Below are 18,791 nucleotides of genomic sequence, written 5' to 3'. Positions count from 1 at the left end.
AGACCCACTGGCTCCAGGTCATCTACAAGTCCATGCTAGGTAAAGCTCCGTCTTATCTCAATTCACTGGTCACGATGTCAACACCCACCCGTAGCACGCGCTCCAGCAGGTGTATCTCACTGATCATCCCTAAAGCCAACACCTCATTTGGCCGCCTTTCGTTCCAGTTCTCTGCTGCCTGTGACTGGAACGAATTGCAAAAATCGCTGAAGTTGGAGACTTTTATCTCCCTCGCCAACTTCAAACATCTGCTATCTGAGCAGCTAACCGATCGCTGTAGCTGTACATAGTCTATCGGTAAATAGCCCACCCATTTTTACCGACCTCATCCCCATACTGTTTTTATTTATTTACTTTTCTGCTCTTTTGCACACCAATATCTCTACCTGTACATGACCATCTGATCATTTATCACTCCAGTGTTAATCTGCAAAATTGTAATTATTCGCCTACCTCCTCATGCCTTTTGCACACAATGTATATAGACTCTTTTTTTTCTACTGTGTTATTGACTTGTTAATTGTTTACTCCATGTGTAACTCTGTGTTGTCTGTTCACACTGCTATGCTTTATCTTGGCCAGGTCGCAGTTGCAAATGAGAACTTGTTCTCAACTAGCCTACCTGGTTAAATAAAGGTGAAATAAATAAAAAATAATAATAAAAAGATGCCACTTCTAAAAGTCTATTTCACACGATAGCCTGCTGAATTTGCAATATAACTTTTCTTTCATTTTGATTTTGGCACAAATTAAAATGTGGCACTGACTTGCCCATGTATTGATGTTTCAGCAGTGTCTCAATGAACACCCATACAGAAAACTAATGTATTATAATACACACTGAGTATACCAAACATTAGGAACACCCTCCTAATATTGAGTTATCTATGTCTCAAGGTTTAAAAATCCTTCTTTAATCTGTCTCCTCCCTTTCATCTACACTGATTGAAGTGGATTTAACAAGTGACATCAATAGGGGATCATAACTTTCACCAGCATTCGCCTACAGTATGTCATGGAAAGAGCAGGTGTTCATAATGATTTGTACACTCAGTGTATGTCACTATATTAGGGTTTGGTATGGACAGTTCGGCGTTCGACTAGCCATGTGGGACATGCAAGCGCAGTTACAAGCCTGCTAGAGTTAGGGGCAGGTGGACGAGCAATATCCACTGTCATAGTATGGATAAAGCCTTAGCTGGAGTAGCAAGCTAACTGAAGCCGAGTAGATCTAGTTTGCTTCATAGTATACCCCTCTGTAGTGTGTAGTCCAAAGACTCCTGTCTGTACAAAAAACAGGTGTAAAAACAACAGTTCCCATCAGGAATTACAGGGGGTTTACCTTTGTGACATGATCTTGTAGGCGTCTGGGAGATAGCAGTTTATGTTCTCCATCTGGAAGGGGTCAGCGTCACAGATCTTGTCGTCAGTTCGGCCGTAGTTGGCACTTTCAATCATGATGACATCACTTCCTGGACAGCGTAGGTCGATCGGATAACCCTCACAAGACAGCTCTCTCCTCACTAAGCCGAACGGCAGGGCAGCCCGGATAAACCCTGAGGGAATAGAAGAGTCTTCTATCAGTACAAAAGAAAATCAAAGAGAGAAATGTAGCCACTCTGAAAAAGACTCACCAAGGCTGTAGCCTGGAAAATTACTAAGAATTACAAAACGTGCTTGGCTAAGACAGGGGTATGAGATGACAGAACTTTCATCTCACAAGTACATTTTTGAAGAAATGTTACATCATTAAGTGTTTGAAAAATAGTTAATTGTTTTGGTTCCTGAAATCACTGTACTGTTTATCAATGACGAATGTGAAACCTCTCCTGTTACTATTTTGATTAAAATTTCGGACTCTCCTTTTTAACTGAAATGCTGTGTATCAATTAGCTTTAACGACACCATTTGAAGCACTGCATTTAAGTTTCCTTTATTCTCTCCATGGAAATTTAGAGAGGTGGGGGCTTGTGTTCTAAAAAATGTGAACACGGCCAAATAGCTGTGCTTATGGCTGGGTAAAGTTAACTATTTTGCTCCGTTTTCTTCTCTCTCAATTAATGATTTTGAAAGGACAGCTTTCCTTCCATTCCAGCTATGAACTGTAACATCTTCAGAATATTAAAGGAACTGTAGCTAATACATCATTCTCTAGAAATAGACTGAACTCTCTAAAACTTGCCAATGACAATGGTTTCACCGAGTTACAATTTAGTACAGATACAGACTTCTGGCATTTGCACTGCTGAGGAGAACTCTTACCACATATTGCCCTGTATATAATAGCGTTGTTAACTGTAACTTTTCTGTCTTGGTTGAAGCACATGTCATTAAGTGTTTACCGACTTCTTCCTCTCTAATGAGTCTGTGTTCACAGTCTGGTGGCTTGAAAAAATGTCATTACTCCATTTCATACACTCATTTGTTGTGTAAGACTGGCAATGGCAACCGGGACAGATCCTGTCTGTGCTATCCTTGATAATTACCCAGGGCCTTTGCATTTCATAAATTAAATAGTTTATACTCACCAAGCATGAGCGCAGTGTGCTCAAAGCAATTCACTTGAACTCTGCTAAATTGGCCCGCGAGGCTAAGTTTTTTTTCTCCCATCGAATGCTTCATCAATTAACAACCAATAAGATTACTTTGCACAATGTAACGCTGTACAACTGTTGTTAGAGACAATCAACATTCTGGGTTTTGTCCCTCTCTAGAAGTGCTACCTGGTGTTTTGCTAAGGAAGATTAATGTCAGTTTAGATTGTCTGATGCTTCCGCTTTTGTGCCAATAAGATGGTTTTGTTAATGTGCTCATTGCTTTACAGTGTAGATTTTAGAGGAAATAATGGTTGCATCACTATAGAGTCAGATTGCTGTCTTTAATAGTTGTATTCATCTTTTATTTATGTTTGGAAGAACCAGAACATGGGGGAAAGAGGCTACTTTGCTATTGGTCTTTTTTTGACATCCAACTTTCTCATCCGACCATTAAACATGAAAAGGGAAAAGCATTCAAGTCTGATAGGCTTTCACCTTACTTCAAAGTCTGCAGTTTTTTTTTCTCCTCACTTTCAGTAGAAAAAAATAATGCTTTAGGTGATACACAATTCAGAGGTGTTGTTGGCTCGCGAGAAATCCTCAAGTTAAAAAAACTTTAAAAACATGGCATGTCAGAAACATGATTTGACAACCAATCTAACGTTTATGTCAATGCATTCCAGCATAGCTCTATCATAAGTCAGTCACACACAATGTAATAACTAAGAGAACCTATGTAATACATCATACATTATCCTTATTATTGGACATAAAATACTTTAAAACACCAGCAAATCAGATACAAGTGATTTTAATTTTGGAAATCTGTTCCAAAGTATTCCCACAAATAATAGAGAGATATACAGTGTGAGTGATTGTATACAAATGTAAGCAAGATTTGAAGTTACATATGTTTGGGCTTTTTGTAATTATTTCTAATTATGTTCTGGCCCTCTTCCCATCCGCTCAAGAAAAAATTGTCGCTCGGCTGAATCTAGTTGATGATCCCTGTAATACATCAATCGATGACAATTTACAATTTGTATACTCACACACCCCTTTGAGACTAGTCAATGTGTAATGTCTTTCTTTTATGTCATATGTTTTTCACTGGAACAGCCAGCTTTGCTTTTAGCACCAGTATGGTACAGGTAAAACATTTTGAAAGCTCCTTTTCAATGTTTTCCCCTGAAAAATGGCTTTGTCCACAATAGTACTGTGAGTGAGCAACAAAACTGGTTTCAAGATTGTGGCACATTTTCAAGGTGAAGACTAAAATGACTACGAGGTTATACCCAGGACTTGTACAGTATTGGTACGTAACACATACCTAGTCTGACAAAATTGAACATTATTATTATTGCTATGTTTCCTCAAATTGAGAACTTTACATTTGCCTTTGGTGGCCACTGGCTATTGCCAAGCTTCAAATGTCATGAATATTTTGATCATATTGCCAACCAGATTCATGCACAGACCTTGAGGGGCAGGTGCTCGCTCAAAGAAGAAAGAAAAAAAAATGTTTTGCCCCAAATTCTCTACTGATGATACTTCAGAATTCTGTACTGCTCCCTTTAGTCAAATTTCATTTTTTGTTTTAATAGACCTTTCTTTTTCAGCAAAAACCTACTGCTCACAGAGGGCAAGGTTATCAGCAGATTATGTAAATCAGCTATGTAGTTAGCTAGCTAACTGTTAGCTATGCTGTTGTAACAATTTAACTACTCTTTACTTGGTTGGAGTTTGTTCTGCTGCTAACATCTGCAGTAGGCATTTTACAACTGAAAGACGATGCCCAGAGCTTACCCAAGATGTTGCACAACGATTGAAGTCAATAACTCAATGATTAAGTCAAAGTATGATATATTTGGGCTTGAAGTGGAAAAGTGGGGACATTGGACTTGTTCCATTGCAATGGTGTTTCCCTTATGATATGACAGACTAATACTTTCAGACTACGTTTCTTTTCAGGCAAGGTTATGTTTGAATGTTACCACCCACCAGCATGGCAAAGTTCTTCTTCTTCATGACGGAGCCAAAACAGCCTTTCAACATTCATTTGCTATTGCTCTTGCTATATCTATCTGTCTGTCTATCATTATCGTTTGTGCTTTGTCCATGTATCTGTTTGTCTCGGTTTGTAGCTTTATACATTCTGTCTGCCTGTCTGTCCATTTGTGCAATCCCCCCTGTGATGCTTTTAGGATTGCCAGTTGCAACACCAAAGACCTGGGATTGCATGAGTTGCCCTGACGACGTCAAGTTTACCAGCAGCCAACGTCAGGTTTACCAGCAGTGGATACGTTTCCTCGGATTGGATGAGCTGGATGAAAATGTACAGGCATCATTTTGAAATGCGCTTTTCAACCGGGAGTCTCTCTCAAACCATTTACCGGTGGAGATGGACTTTCAGAGGAGACTTCGGCTTAAAGATGATGCCAATACGACCATCTATCCGGACTGTAAGTAAAAAGAGCCTCTGAGTCACATAGCTGCTCAAATGTCAATTCTAAACTTGCCATAGGAAATGTGCTTCTTGAAATGCTTATGCAATTAGATAGCTAACATTTGCTGTGATAGCTGGGAGAGCTAATGTTAGCAGTGCTAAATGTGTAACGTTATGGTATCAAAACTTTGGAGTGAAGTGAGAGGTCATATTTACATATATTTACATGTTTCTATCACAAGAGAGAACAGCTGCCAGACAGACCTGCCACAGGCTTGCGATTTCTCAGCACGGAATCTGTGTGTCTTGCGATACAACACCACTAGCATGTATGCCTGAAGCTTCAGTGCCTACTCGCATTCCAGTGAAAAGGCTAAGAGTGGACTGTTCCACTGATGACTACAGTTATCAGTTATCACTGACATCATCTGCGGCATGGAACTGTAAGATACTTTGTAGTGACCTTGTAATGGTCATGTATGACTAAATGTGTTGTTGCACAGATACATTTGATAGGTGAAATGTATTGCTGTGCCAATGTACTAGATCTAGACTAATGTAGACAGTGAAAAAATTGTACCTCACACCTGCAACCTTTTATCACTGCTACAGAGTCCCAGACACGCCTGTTCTTATGAGGAAGTACTTGTGAGGAAGTACATTGTGTATGAAGACTGCCTGCTGCAGCAGCTTTTCCAATCCTTTCCAGTTTGCACCAAGGAATGTGAAATCATGAAGCGGTTCCAAGTTACCCTGATCTGCATTGCCCAGATTTGCCCTCACTGCGACAACACCAAGATGTGGAGGAGTACAACACCCCTTCAGGCAACCTCCACCTGACTGCAGGTATAGCTTTCACCGGCTCTTCTTTTGCGCAGACAACAAGGTAAAGCAAAATATGTTCTAGTGTAATCTGAAACCTTGGATGTAAGTATATAATGCTGATCTACGTTTCTATGTGCTTCATTTCTATTTCAGTTCCTGAATGTGCTAAAAGTGCAGACCATTTGCAAATAAACCGACTACAGCCATCAGTGAAAGGTACTGCATCCACCCACATACTGGCAGTGGAAGTCGGAGTAGAAAGTCCTCCTCCAGCAGTCTGACGCGGAAGCTGTGGATCTGAAAGCAGACCCACCTGGCCACTGTGCAAAATTTGTTTTGTGAAATATATTTGCATGCTGTCTGTCTACTTTTGAATTACACGTGGACAAAGGCACACACATGCCTGCATGTCCTATGCATATTTGCCAATACACACACACATACAAAATGTCCACACTTCTCGAGTTGGACTGACATTGATCTCAACCTCTAACCTCTAACAGGGTCCTACACCATGGTCAACTTGAACATCAATCAGTGGAGGCTCCTCCTCAAAGGAAGGGGAGGATCATCCTCCTCAGTGAATTTCTTAAAATAAAAAATGGTAAAACATTGAAAAACTAGACTAAATATATTCATGTCACCAACTAATTGATTAAAACACACTGTTTTGCAATTAAAGTCTACAGTAGCCTTAACAGCACTCTGTAGGGTAGCACCATGGTGTAGCCGGAGAACAGCTAGCTTCCTCCGTACATTGCCTAGGAGGCTCTTGGTTCTCACCCCATTACATAGAAATACACAGTAATTATGACAACTTCCGGAGGAAGTCCTCCAACCTATCAGAGCTCTTGCAGCATGAACTGACATGTTTCCATCCAGTGAAAGGATCATTGAAGGAATCTAGTACTGAAAGCATAAGCTACAGCTAGCTAGCACTGCCGTGCATAATATGTGGTGAATAGTTGACACAGAGAGAGAAAGACAACAGTTGAATTGTTTTCAACAAATTAATTTCTTCAAAAAGGAAGGAGAAGCAAGAGAGATATTGTCATTTTTTTCACTTTAAGTTTCACTTACTTAGCTAGCAAATGCAGCTGGCTAGTTTAGTTACGCAAACACTCAAACAAAGGGATTCTATGTTAGCTAGCTGGCTATGACTATCCAAAACAACACTGGAATTCTTCAAGTCAAGGTAAGCTTTTGGTTTTATAAAATTATAACTACTGGGAGCCCGCCGGTCTAACTGCTTACTGACTATATACTAACGTTACTGATTGTAGCAGGTTCACCAACGCATTAGTTATATTACCTATGTTGACTTTACTTTAGCTAATATGGGGACAACGATGTAGGCTGTGTATAGCGGTTATGACATGGTTTGGCTTGGAAAGTTTTTTTTCGCCAGGTCACATACAGCTGATGTGTTGTTGTTTGAAGTGCAATGTGGCTGCTATGATCAGGGGTGTATTCATTCCACTGATTCTGTCAAAAAATGTTTCTTAAACGAAACTGGGATGAAAATACCTGAATTTGTCCAATAGAAACTCTAATTTGCATCTGTTGGAATAGCGATTACACCCTAGATAAGCTAGATGCAGGCAAGAGTGTGCAGGGCTGAATTGAATGTGTCACTGTCTGTCCATGTGTCACTGTGTGTCATCTGAAAATGTTCTCTCGACCTGTGTGCACCTACATTGTAAGCTTTCATTCATAGGCTAAATTGTTGGGAATATGTGAGTATCACGTAGTAGCCTAAACCTATCGATGTTACACTGAACTGGATGAATGGAATATGAATGAGAGTCATCCAACATGCCGAAATAGAAATAAGGCCTTGCTCATGAAAAAAAGTGTTCTCTGACCACCACTGACATCATTAGAGTGTTGGACGTACAACTTGTACAGGTGAGCTTTTCATCCATGGAGTACCTTTGTCTGCCTAGATAGGCATCTCTGTGTCATGTTTGTAATGGCATCTCTGAATCCTGAATTGGAAGCCTCTGCCCAGCCTAACAAAGATTGAAGTAAACATTTCCAATAATACTGTTTTTCGCTTACACAGAGCAACAATGTTGGCAACAGCTTGAGAATGGAGGAGGGACTGCTGAGGAGCCTTGCTGCCCTGGAGGAGGCAGATGTCAGCATTGGCTCCATAGTCACAGATCGACACCCCTCGATCCAGAAGTACCTGAGGGAGGAGAGGCCTGACATCAAGCACTACTACTACAACCACCTGTACTGGTTGGCCTCAATGTCAAAGTGTGGTAAGAAGATGGTGGCAAGGTAGACATCGGTAGCTAACCACATCCAGGATGTTCACAGTCACGATGACGACATATTCCCAAACTGCCTGCACCAACCCATTACAGGTGCAGAGGCCAGGGATTGGCTCAAACAGAGTATGTAAAAATAGTTTTCTGAACATTGCTTATCCCTCTATTTGTGAAACTTTGTGTTTACCAGACTTACAACTACTCTATTCAAAAGGCACCGGTGAACTCTGCGTATTTCTACATTTGGTGGGGAGACCAAAATTAGATAGGTTTAGTCTGACCTGTTCAAACTACAACATAGAATATATAATATGATACACACAAATAGATACTAACTGCCACTGGTAATAGAACAGTGACTATGTGTGTATGTTTTCACAGATGTATGGAGACTTTGAGTCCAGACCGACAGACGGGATTGATACTAATGTCTCTGAATGGAGAGAGACCTTGCACTCAACATTAAGACACAACTTGTATTTACTAGCCACAACTTGTAATTGTGTATTTTTGTATTATTTCATTGTATGCTATTAGTCAACAGGGGGAGGGAGAAACCCTGTGTATTACGTACAGGGTTGTTTGTTCTACATGAACCTGTTACTAAATGTGGAAGTTATCCAAACACCTAGTTTAGAATATCTACATAAGTTCATCAATTGCACTCTTATTTCTCTGTAGGCTACTAACCGATTCAAAGCTTCCTCTGGCATCTAACCATGCATCTATTTGCCTGTAGTTATTGGACTCAACCTGCAGGACCCATGGGTAGAGGCAAACTCCCTTATACCCAGGATGGAGTGTCATGCACGTTTCTCCTCCTGCCACCTGAATGCACAGATCCATAACCTGTAATGCTTAAACACCCACTGGAGACTTGAGACAGCACAGCTTTGCCTAGAGAGCTGTGCAATGTGCATGTCAGTGTGTAGACAGTCAAATCCTGTCCCTGTGGTGAGGGGGTGTAAGAAAGCTACTATACACAACTTATTTTGATGCTAGGTAAAGTGTATGCATACTGTCTTCATATAAGCACATCAGTATGATTTTTTTTTTACAGTAGAAAAGTTTGGTCTGTGTAGCACCACCACACACACAGAATTAGAGTTGACAAATCAACATAATACACAACATACCTCTGCAACCTCCTTAGAGCACAAGTTCTGAAGCTTGGAGAGATTTGTGCAATGTTCATAAGTGAACCCAAAGGGGATATTTATATGAGTAGTTCTGGGGTTAGTCACCCTCTACAGATCTAACAGCAGCCATAAGGTTGCTAGCTACTTTTGTAGCAAGGTGTGGTAGCAAACGAGTGTCATGACACACATGCAGAAAATGGCTCTTGCCGTCTTCTGCATAACTGGATTTTAATATCAGCTAGCATGTCTAGCTAGCTGCAGATATGGCTAGCTCACAGGAGGTTGGTGGCACCTTAATTGGGAAGGATGGGCTCATGGTAATGGCTGGATGTATCAAATACATCAAACACATGGTTTCCATTCCATCTGCTCTGTTCCAGCCATTATTATGAGTCGTCCTCCCCTCAGCAGCCTACACTGGGCTAGCTAGCCATCAGCTGGGCTAAACATAGAACGTCAGCGGAGGCGTTAGCATACAGAACAGAATAATAGCTACCATCGCTCGTTCTGATTTAGGGCTAGCTAGCAGGCAGAAAAGCCAGGCAAAATCAGTGAGTTTAGCATCAGCAACATTAGATAACATTAGCTAGCTAGCAACACTGAACCTCCCATTTCGTGAATATGTATTAATAGCCCAGGTCATTCTTCGGAGGTGGAACATAAACAAGCATTTCCTCTCTAAGACAGAAATTATGTTGAAATAGAGGCGGTACTGCCCTCTGGTGGGCGCATTTAAAAACAGTCTAATTGAACCCTTCCCTGTCTCTGAGCATGAGATGACATAAAACTCAAAAGTAGCCAGTGTGCTACTAATCTTACGACCGCTAGGCGTGTGTAGTTTCTGCTTGTGCTGCAGCAGCAAGAAGACAAGTGCAGTGTATGCTCGTATGGGTGTAGAGAAGCGGGGAGGGGACATTTTCCAAGATTCAAAAATGAGAAATTACCTACTTTGATGGTCAATTCTTTACAGAACAGAAGAGAAAAGAGACTAAAAATTAAATAAAACATTTAGTAATAAAAAAAATGCTACCAATCTAAAAGTGCACTCCTAGAGGCCTATCTGTGCACATGCCTATTGCCAACCATTGCACCCTGTCATCATACTAATTTATTAAATAAGCAACTGCATGATAGCGCAGGAATTGAAAGGGATCAATAATCTTAAAGTACAAACATTTTGGAAAACTGACTGGAGGTAACAAATGTAAAATGTTACTTGATGTTTAAACTGTCATTTTTTTCATTGTTATGTTTAAACATAAACCAAAAAAATCATAAAATGATGTGAATTCACAATCCAGATATGGTTATGCGTATGACCTCTAGGGGCCATACAGTTCAATCTACCGCAGTCCTGGCTACCTACCTACCAGTTCTCACTAGTTACCACAACCACAAACTCACAAAAGCCAGCCTATTTCTACAACTGATCTTCTTAAAATGTGATTTTAAACCTACTGGACTTGTTAATGTGTGAAAGTTACATATTTCTAAAACATATTTTGGAATTTCGCTTGCTGCCCTTTCAGCGGAATATTGTCGAGGGGTTCCGCTAGCGGAACGCCTGCCCTAGAAAGGTTAAACACCCCTAGCTATTAATATGTAGAGGGTTGTTGCCGATTGTTTTAGCACTTGAAGCCATGTTTTTTTCTCCAATGGTCTACATTGGGCTGCATTCCTGTTTGACTCAATTTACTTCACATGGATCAAATAGGTTGCAGTGGTGTAAATCTGAATGAGATATAATAGCTTGCGCTGCCCTACTTTGTGACTGGAAAATATCTGGTTCTTGAGCCAAAAATGCATGCTGTCAGAGTTTGATCCTCTGCATGTATGATGCCAAACCACCCATGCTCGGTGTCCCAACAATACTGTTAAAACACTTAAGTCACTGCAGTGCCTCTAAAAATTCAGATTCTGGTTTTATGACTGAATCCTGGTGCAGTTATTGTGTTTTAGGTACAAAAACAAACCAGCACGATATAGTTAAAGAAAAATATTAACTTAACAGCAAAGAGCCATGATCAACTCTCGATAGATTCCATTTTCTATCATGACACATCTTTAATGTCATCATGTTCTTGTTAAAAAATCCCGGGACAATAAACAGCAACATGTCAACAGCAAAATGAGTGCAGAAAAGTTGACATGTTTCTGATTCATGTCCAGGAATGTTGAACATCCAAATAGTTCATACATCATAGAATCAAAGTGTTGTTCGTAAACAACATCCAAAAAGCCTCTCAATTGATTAGGCCAGGGGTTGAACTAGTTTCTAACCCTGGTGTTGTGTGATGCTCCAGGACAAGGGGGTGACTGACACAGACAAATCAATACAATGATGGGTAGCTATATCTGGTCAGGCAAACTACCTTATTTCAGACTAACAGTATGGTGTACATGTTAGGACATTCTCAGTCTTTAGCCTTCCCTACTATTTTATTTCAGACCAATGGTACATTTTACATGTTAGGACACCCTCAATTTCAAACCCAAACCCACTAATTTATTTCAGACCAATAGTATGGTATCGATTTTAGTACACCAATAATTTTGCACGCCCAATTTTTCAGTTTTTGATTTGGTAAAAAAGTTTGAAATATCCAATAAATGTCGTTCCACTTCATGATTGTGTCCCACTTGTTGTTGATTCTTCACAAAAAAATACAGTTTTATATCTTTATGTTTGAAGCCTGAAATGTGGCAAAAGGTCGCAAAGTTCAAGGGGGCCGAATACTTTCGCAAGGCACTGTATTCCAGTCTATGCTAGCAAAACAGTCCTGCAGCTTAGCATCTGCTTCATCTGACTACTTTCTTATTGATCTAGTCACTGTTGCTTCCTGCTTTAATTTTTGCTTGTAAGCAGGAATCAGGAGAATAGAATTATGGTCAGATTTGCCAAATCGAAGGCGAGGGAGAGCATTGTACGCATCTCTGTATGTGGAGTAAAGGTGGTCCAGAGTTGTTTTTCCTCTGGTTGCACATTTAACACACTGAAAGAAATTTGGTGAAACGGATTTAAGTTTCCGTACATTAAAGTCCCCGGCTACTAGGGGCGCCGCCTCTGGGTGAGCTTTTTCTTGTTTGCTTATGGCAGAATACAGCTCATTCAATGCTGTCTTAGTGCCAGCCTCTGACTGTGGTGGTATGTAAAACAGCTACAAAAAATACAGACTGTGGTCTACAGTTTATCATGAGATACTCTACCTCAGGCGAGCAATAGCTCGAGACTTCCTTAGATGTCATGCACCAACTGTTATTTACAATAATACATAGTCCACCGTCCATTGTCTTACCAGACGTCGCTGTTCTATCCTGCCGGTGCAGTGTATAACCAGCCAGCTATATGTTGATAGTGTCGTCATTCAGCCACGTCTCCGTGAAGCATGAGATATTACAGTTTTGAATGTCCCGTTGGTAGTTTAATCTTCTGCATAGGTCATCTATTTTATTGTCCAAAAATTGCACGTTTGCTAGCAGAATGGAAGGAAGTGGGGTTTATTCGATCGCCTACGAATTCTCAGAAGGCAGCCCGCCCTCCGGAACCTTTTTATCCACCTCTTCACGCAAATCACGGGGATCTGGGCCTGTTCCCGAGAAAGCAGTATATCATTTGCATCGACTCATTGAAGGAAAAAAAGGATTCTGCCAGTCCGTGGTGAGTAATCGCAGTCCTGATGTCCAGAAGATATTTTTGGTCATATGAGACGGTAGCGGCAACATTATGTTCAAAATAAGTAAAAAAATAATTTTTGCAAACAATGCAAATAAACAAACAAAAAAACTATCGGTTGGGGGCACGTAAAACATCTGCCTTCTTCTGAGGCGCCATCTTACATGTAAGGTATTTTAATTGTCTGTAACGTCTACTTATTAAATGTTTGTAGTGGCTTAATGAAAAGTGTATTGTAATGTATTTTAAGTTCTGTGTTGGGTTCCAGGAAGATTACATTTTGCCGCCAGCTATTGGGAATCCTAAGAAAAATTCTAATTCAAGCCTCACCCTACTAACATATTTCAGACCAAAGGTACGGTGTCCAATGTCTATTTTAACACTCTCAGTCACAAGCCTGAGTCACCATCATCATCCCCATCTGTATTGTGTTTGTTGAGCGCAATTCAGGTTTATTCTCTATGACAAGACCTCACGGAAAATATCTCTTCAATATCTCGAAATTATGAAAAGATGGCTTGCCAAATCAGTTTCTGAGATTGACAATCAAGAAGGATGCCTGTGATCCTCACTCAAAATGTATGCACTTCAAATATTTCTGTCAACATCATTCTCTCAAACCGGATTTAGTGGATGCATGAGAGGCAATTACTAATCAAATAAGGCAATGCTTCTCCTAGCTTCTCCTATCCAGAGATGATTTTCACTGGGTAGACAGGGAAAGCGAAATGAAAGTTGATCTGAAATATCTCAATGACATAAACTAAACCTTTTCCTCACTATAGCAGTCAATAACTTAATAATGGGCTGCTGTTCCTTTTTTGTTCAGACTTGAGGAGAGCAAGGAACCAAAGCACCATTGATCATGGCCTCGTACAACAATATACTGCAATTACGCAAGAAGAATATGATTTTTGCACATCTAACATTACAAATAAATAAAAATAAAATAAAAATAAAAATACTGATTGTGCCAGGCTCACTCTTTTCAAATAATTATCACATAATCCAAAAAGTGAGAGAAAGTAATAATTTTATTTAGATCATGGAGCTAATAGCTTAATAATGCAGCAAGATTTACACCGATCTTATTTACTACTTATGTATCTCTGCAGTTTAGGCTAGAGGATATGCTGCCACACACACATGAACGCACACACGCACACACACAGTTTTACAAAATAGTAAACGTAAACTATAAAGGTCGTTCCACGAATAGAGTACATTTTGGGTAGTGTAACTTAGTAAAAAAATCACCTATTAATTTCACCTAAATTTAACATTCTGGTATGAAGAGCACATGATCAACTTAATAAAAAACATGTTTCAACATGTAAGTGTCATGTAAGTGTCATTAAAGTAACATGGTTGACCGTAACAGGATGGAGGTTTTCATCTTAAATCAGCCATGAATCCCCTTGTGACAGGGGGAATAAAATAAAATAAAAATGTATTGGTCACATACACATGTTCAGCAGATGTTATTGCGAGTGTTGCGAAATGCTTGAGCTTCTAGTTCCAACAGTGCAGCAATATCTAACATGAAATCTTACAATTCCACAACAGCTACCTAATACACACAAATCTAAGTAAATGGGTGGAATAAGAATATATACATATAAATATATGGATGAGCAATGGATGAGCAATGGAAGAGCAGCATAGCCAAGATGCAATAGATGGTATAAAATACAGTATATACATATGAGAAGAGTGATGCATGATATGTAAACATTATTAAAGTGGCATTAAAGTGACAAGTGATCTATTTATTAAAGTGGCCAATGCTTTCAAGTCTGCATGTATGTAGGCAGCAGCCTTTCTGTGTTAGTGATGGCTATTTAACAGTCTGATGGCCTTGAGATAGAAGATGCTTTTCAGTCTCTCGGTCCCAGATTTGATGCACCTGTACTGACCTATCCTTCCGGATGGTAGCGGGGTAAACAGGCAGTGGCTCGGGTGGTTGTTGTCCTAGACTATCTTTTTGGCCTTCCTGTGACATCGGGTGCTGTAAGTGTCCTGGAGGGCAGGTAGTTTGCCCCTGGTGATGCATTGTGCAAACCGCACCACCCTCTGGAGAGCCTTGCGGTTGTGTGCAGTGCAGCTGCCGTACCAGGCGGTGATACAGCCCGACAGGATGCTCTCAATTGTGCATCTGTAAAAGTTTGTGAGGGTTTTAGGTGACATGCCACATTTCTTCAGCCTCCTGAGGTGAAGAGGTTCTGTTGCACCTTCTACACCACACTGTTTGTGTGGGTGGACCATTTCAGTTTGTCCATGATGTGAACACAGAGAAACTTAAAATGTCCCACCTTCTCCACTGCTGTCCCGTCGATGTGGATAGGAGGGTGCTTCCTCTGCTGTTTCGTGAAGTCCACGATCATCTCCTTTGTTTTGCTGATGTTGAGTGAGAGGATGTTTTCCTGACACCACACTCCGAGTGCCCTCACCTCCCCCTCTTGTCGTTGTTGGTAATAAAGCCTACTACTGTTGTGTCATCTGAAAACTTGATGATTGAGTTGGAGGTGTGTATGGCCAAGCAGTCAAGGGTAAAAAGGGAGTACAGGTGGGGGCTGAGCATGCAGCCTTGTGGGGCCCCAGTGTTGAGGATCAGCGAAGTAGAGATGCTGTTTCCTACCTTCACTACCTGGGGGCGGCCAGTCAGCAAGTCCAGGACCCAATTGCACAGGGCGGGGTTGAGACCCAGGGCCACAAGCTTAAGGATGAGTTCGGAGGGTACTAATGGTGTTGAATGCTGAGCTATTGACAATGAACAGCATTCTTACGTAGGTATTACTCTTGTCCATATGGGATAGGGCAGTGTGCAGGCGACTGCATCGTCTGTGGACCTATTTGGGCGGTAAGCAAATTGAAGTAGGTCTAGGGTGACAGGTAAGGTGGAGGTGATATGACCCTTGACTACTCTCTCAAAGCACATTGTGATGATAGAAGTGAGTGCTACGGGGCGATAGTCATTTAGTTCAGTTACCTTTGCCTTTTTGGGTACAGGAACAATGGTGGTCATCTTGAAGCATGTTGGAACAGCAGACTGGGACAGGGAGAGATTGAATATGTCCATAAACAAAACACACCAGCCAGCTGGTCTGCACATGCTCTGAGGACGCTGTTAGGGATGCTGTCTGGGCAGGCAGCCTTGCTAGGGTTAACATGTTTAAATGTCTTACCCACTTCGGAGAAGGAGAGCCCACAGTCCTTGGTAGTGGGCCGTGTCAGTGGCACTGTATTATCCTCAAAGCGAGCAAAGAAGGTGTTTAGTTTGTCTGCAAGCAAGACTGCAGTGTCTGTGACGTGGCTCGTTTCCCTTTTAGTCGTGATTGTCTGTACCCTGCCACATACGTCTTGTGTCTGAGCCGTTGAATTGCGACTCCACTTTGTCTCTATACTGACATTTCACTTGTATGATTGCCTTGCGGAGGGAATAACTACACCGTTTGTATTTCTGCCATATTCCCAGTCACCTTTCCATGGTTAAATGCGGTTGTTCGCACTTTCAGTTTTGTGCCAATGCCACCATCTATACACGGTTTCTCGTTAGGGTAGGTTTTAATAGTCACAGTAGGTACAGCATCACCTATATACTTCCTATAAACTCACTCACCGAATCAGCGTATATATGTCGAAATTATTCTCTGAGGCTTCCCGGAACATGTCCCAGTCCTCATGATCATAACAATCTTGAAGAGTGGATTCCAATTGGTCAGACCAGTGTTGAATAGTTCTTAGCCCTGGTACTTCCTGTTTGAGTTTCTGACTATAGGAAGGGAGAAGCAAAATGGAGTCGTGGTGAAATTTGCCGAAAGGAGGGTGGTGGAGGGCCTTGTATACATTGTGGAAGTTAGAGTAGCAGTGATCCAGTGCGAGTGCTACAGTCAATATGCTGATAGAATTTAGGTAGCCTTGTTCTCAAATTTCCTTTGTTAAAATCCCCAGCTACAATAAATGCAGCCTCGGGATATATGGTTTCAAGTTTGCAGAAAGTCCAGTGAAGTTCCTTGAGGGCCGTCGTGGTATCGGCTTGAGGGGGGGTATACACGGCTGTGACAAAAACGGAGGAGAATTCTCTTGGGAGATAATATGGTCGGCACTTGATTGTGAGAAATTCTTGTTTAACAAAAAGACTTCAATTCCTGTATGTTGTTACAATTAGACCATGAGTCATTAATCATGAAACATACACCCACTCTTCTTCCCGGAGAGATGTTTATTCCTGTCGGCGCAACGCACAAAGTATCCAGGTGGCTGTACCGACTCCGACAGTAAATCCTGAGAGAGCCATGTTTCCGTTAAACAGAGTGTGTTAAAATCCCTGATGTCTCTCTGGAGAGCAACCCTTGCCCAAATGTTTTCTACCTTGTTATCTAGAGACTGTGCATTAGCGAGTAAAATACTCAGAAGCGGCGGGTGGTGTGTGCGCCTTCCGAAGTCTGACCAGAAGACCACTCCGTCTACCTCTTCTCTGGCGCCATTGTTTTGGGTCAGCCTATGAAATCAGTTCAAATGCCCTGGGTGGTTCGGACAAAGGATCCGCTTCAGGAAAGTCGTATTCCTGGTTGTAGTGCTGGTAAGTTGATGTCGCTCTGATATCCAATAGTTCTTCCCGTCTGTATGTAATAACACTTAAGATTTTCTGGGCTAACAATGTAAGAAATAATACATTAAAAAAAAGAATACTGCAAAGTTCACTAAGGACTAGAAGAAGCAAGGCAGCCCTCTCTGTCGGCACAATCATCTCTTCTGGAAGCTTGTGTCAAACAGGAAGGGGCAATTGAATGTAAGCTTCACAAAAAAAATAACATTTTAAAAGAAATGATAGCCTAGCTATCTATGGGTAACATGGTTGTGGTATGCTCGACACATTCACTTATCCACCACAAAACACCAGAAGATTGCCAAAAAGAGTAGAACCAGCTCACCAGCGTCTGCACTATGATTTGACCATTACATGTCCAATGTTTCTTTAGAAACATGTTTTTTTAAGAAATAGTTTTACCAAATGGTCGACCTTAAAATCAATGAATCACTAATCACATGAAATAAATAATAACCTTCCGAAATGACTTAATTAAAGCAAGAACATAACTAGGTGTTTACAATTATGGTGAAAACTTGAAGAAATGTTGGGGTTAAGAGGTTAAAATCTTCCTATAAGTCGTAAAAACATGACAAGGGACATGTCAAAATGCAGATTTATGGCACCTAAGCAAGTCTTTATTTATTTAAAAAAAACAGATGTAATTAATTTTACATGTGGTCTATATTAAAGGGTACTTATAACAAGATTTTAAAATGCAATATTGCTGCACAATATCTGCTTAGAATATCAAAGGGTTGCTAAATGTACTCTATTTGTGTAAGGACCTGTATGCACATGATTTGCTCATTGTTTAAAAGGCTATTACATGCACACATTCTGTATGTCTAAAGCTCTATATCATTTCCCTGTGTTATTTTTGATGGCTTTTGTGGTTGTGTCATGAAACGCATCTAGGGGATCTCAACAGCTTATTAGTATTTGAGAGCACTTGTTGCTATATTGGGTTTCAGAGGCCTTTCTAATACCATGCATTGTGCCATGGAGAGGTGCTGTAGGGACCAACAAAATGAGCAAACAGGTTCCTCTACTCTTCAATGATCACAAAGTGGGGCACAAATGCACATGGATAAACTAAGAGAGAGAGAGAGAAACATTTAATATGTGTGTTCTTTACATTATCATCAGGCACACCTAACAGCCTTTTCAACACTTGTCTCTCACATCAATGTGATAGTCGTAAAAAACAACAGCAACATATTTACTAAAAGAGAAAGGCGCATCTCAATCAAGACATATAAAGGTGACAGATACTCAAAGATCTGCCTCCGCTGCTAATTAAA

The 18,791-nt window shown here is 40.8% G+C and overlaps 1 protein-coding gene across 13 annotated transcripts in view; it reads right to left on the bottom strand.

Annotated features, from left to right (window-relative positions):
- Positions 1–18,791, bottom strand: part of adgrl2a (adhesion G protein-coupled receptor L2a) — a 197,389-nt gene that overhangs the window by 99,766 nt on the left and 78,832 nt on the right. For all 13 annotated transcript variants that reach the window (XM_024377670.2, XM_024377671.2, XM_024377661.2 and 10 more), the window contains exon 3: positions 1,343–1,556. In XM_024377670.2, the coding sequence (XP_024233438.1) occupies positions 1,343–1,556 (214 nt within the window). The remainder of the gene's footprint in view (positions 1–1,342; positions 1,557–18,791) is intronic.

Source organism: Oncorhynchus tshawytscha, linkage group LG18 (assembly GCF_018296145.1).
Source record: "Oncorhynchus tshawytscha isolate Ot180627B linkage group LG18, Otsh_v2.0, whole genome shotgun sequence".
Taxonomy (NCBI): domain Eukaryota; kingdom Metazoa; phylum Chordata; class Actinopteri; order Salmoniformes; family Salmonidae; genus Oncorhynchus; species Oncorhynchus tshawytscha.
The sequence above is the reverse complement of the archived record's forward strand: the minus strand, read 5'-3'. Positions and strand labels throughout refer to the sequence as shown.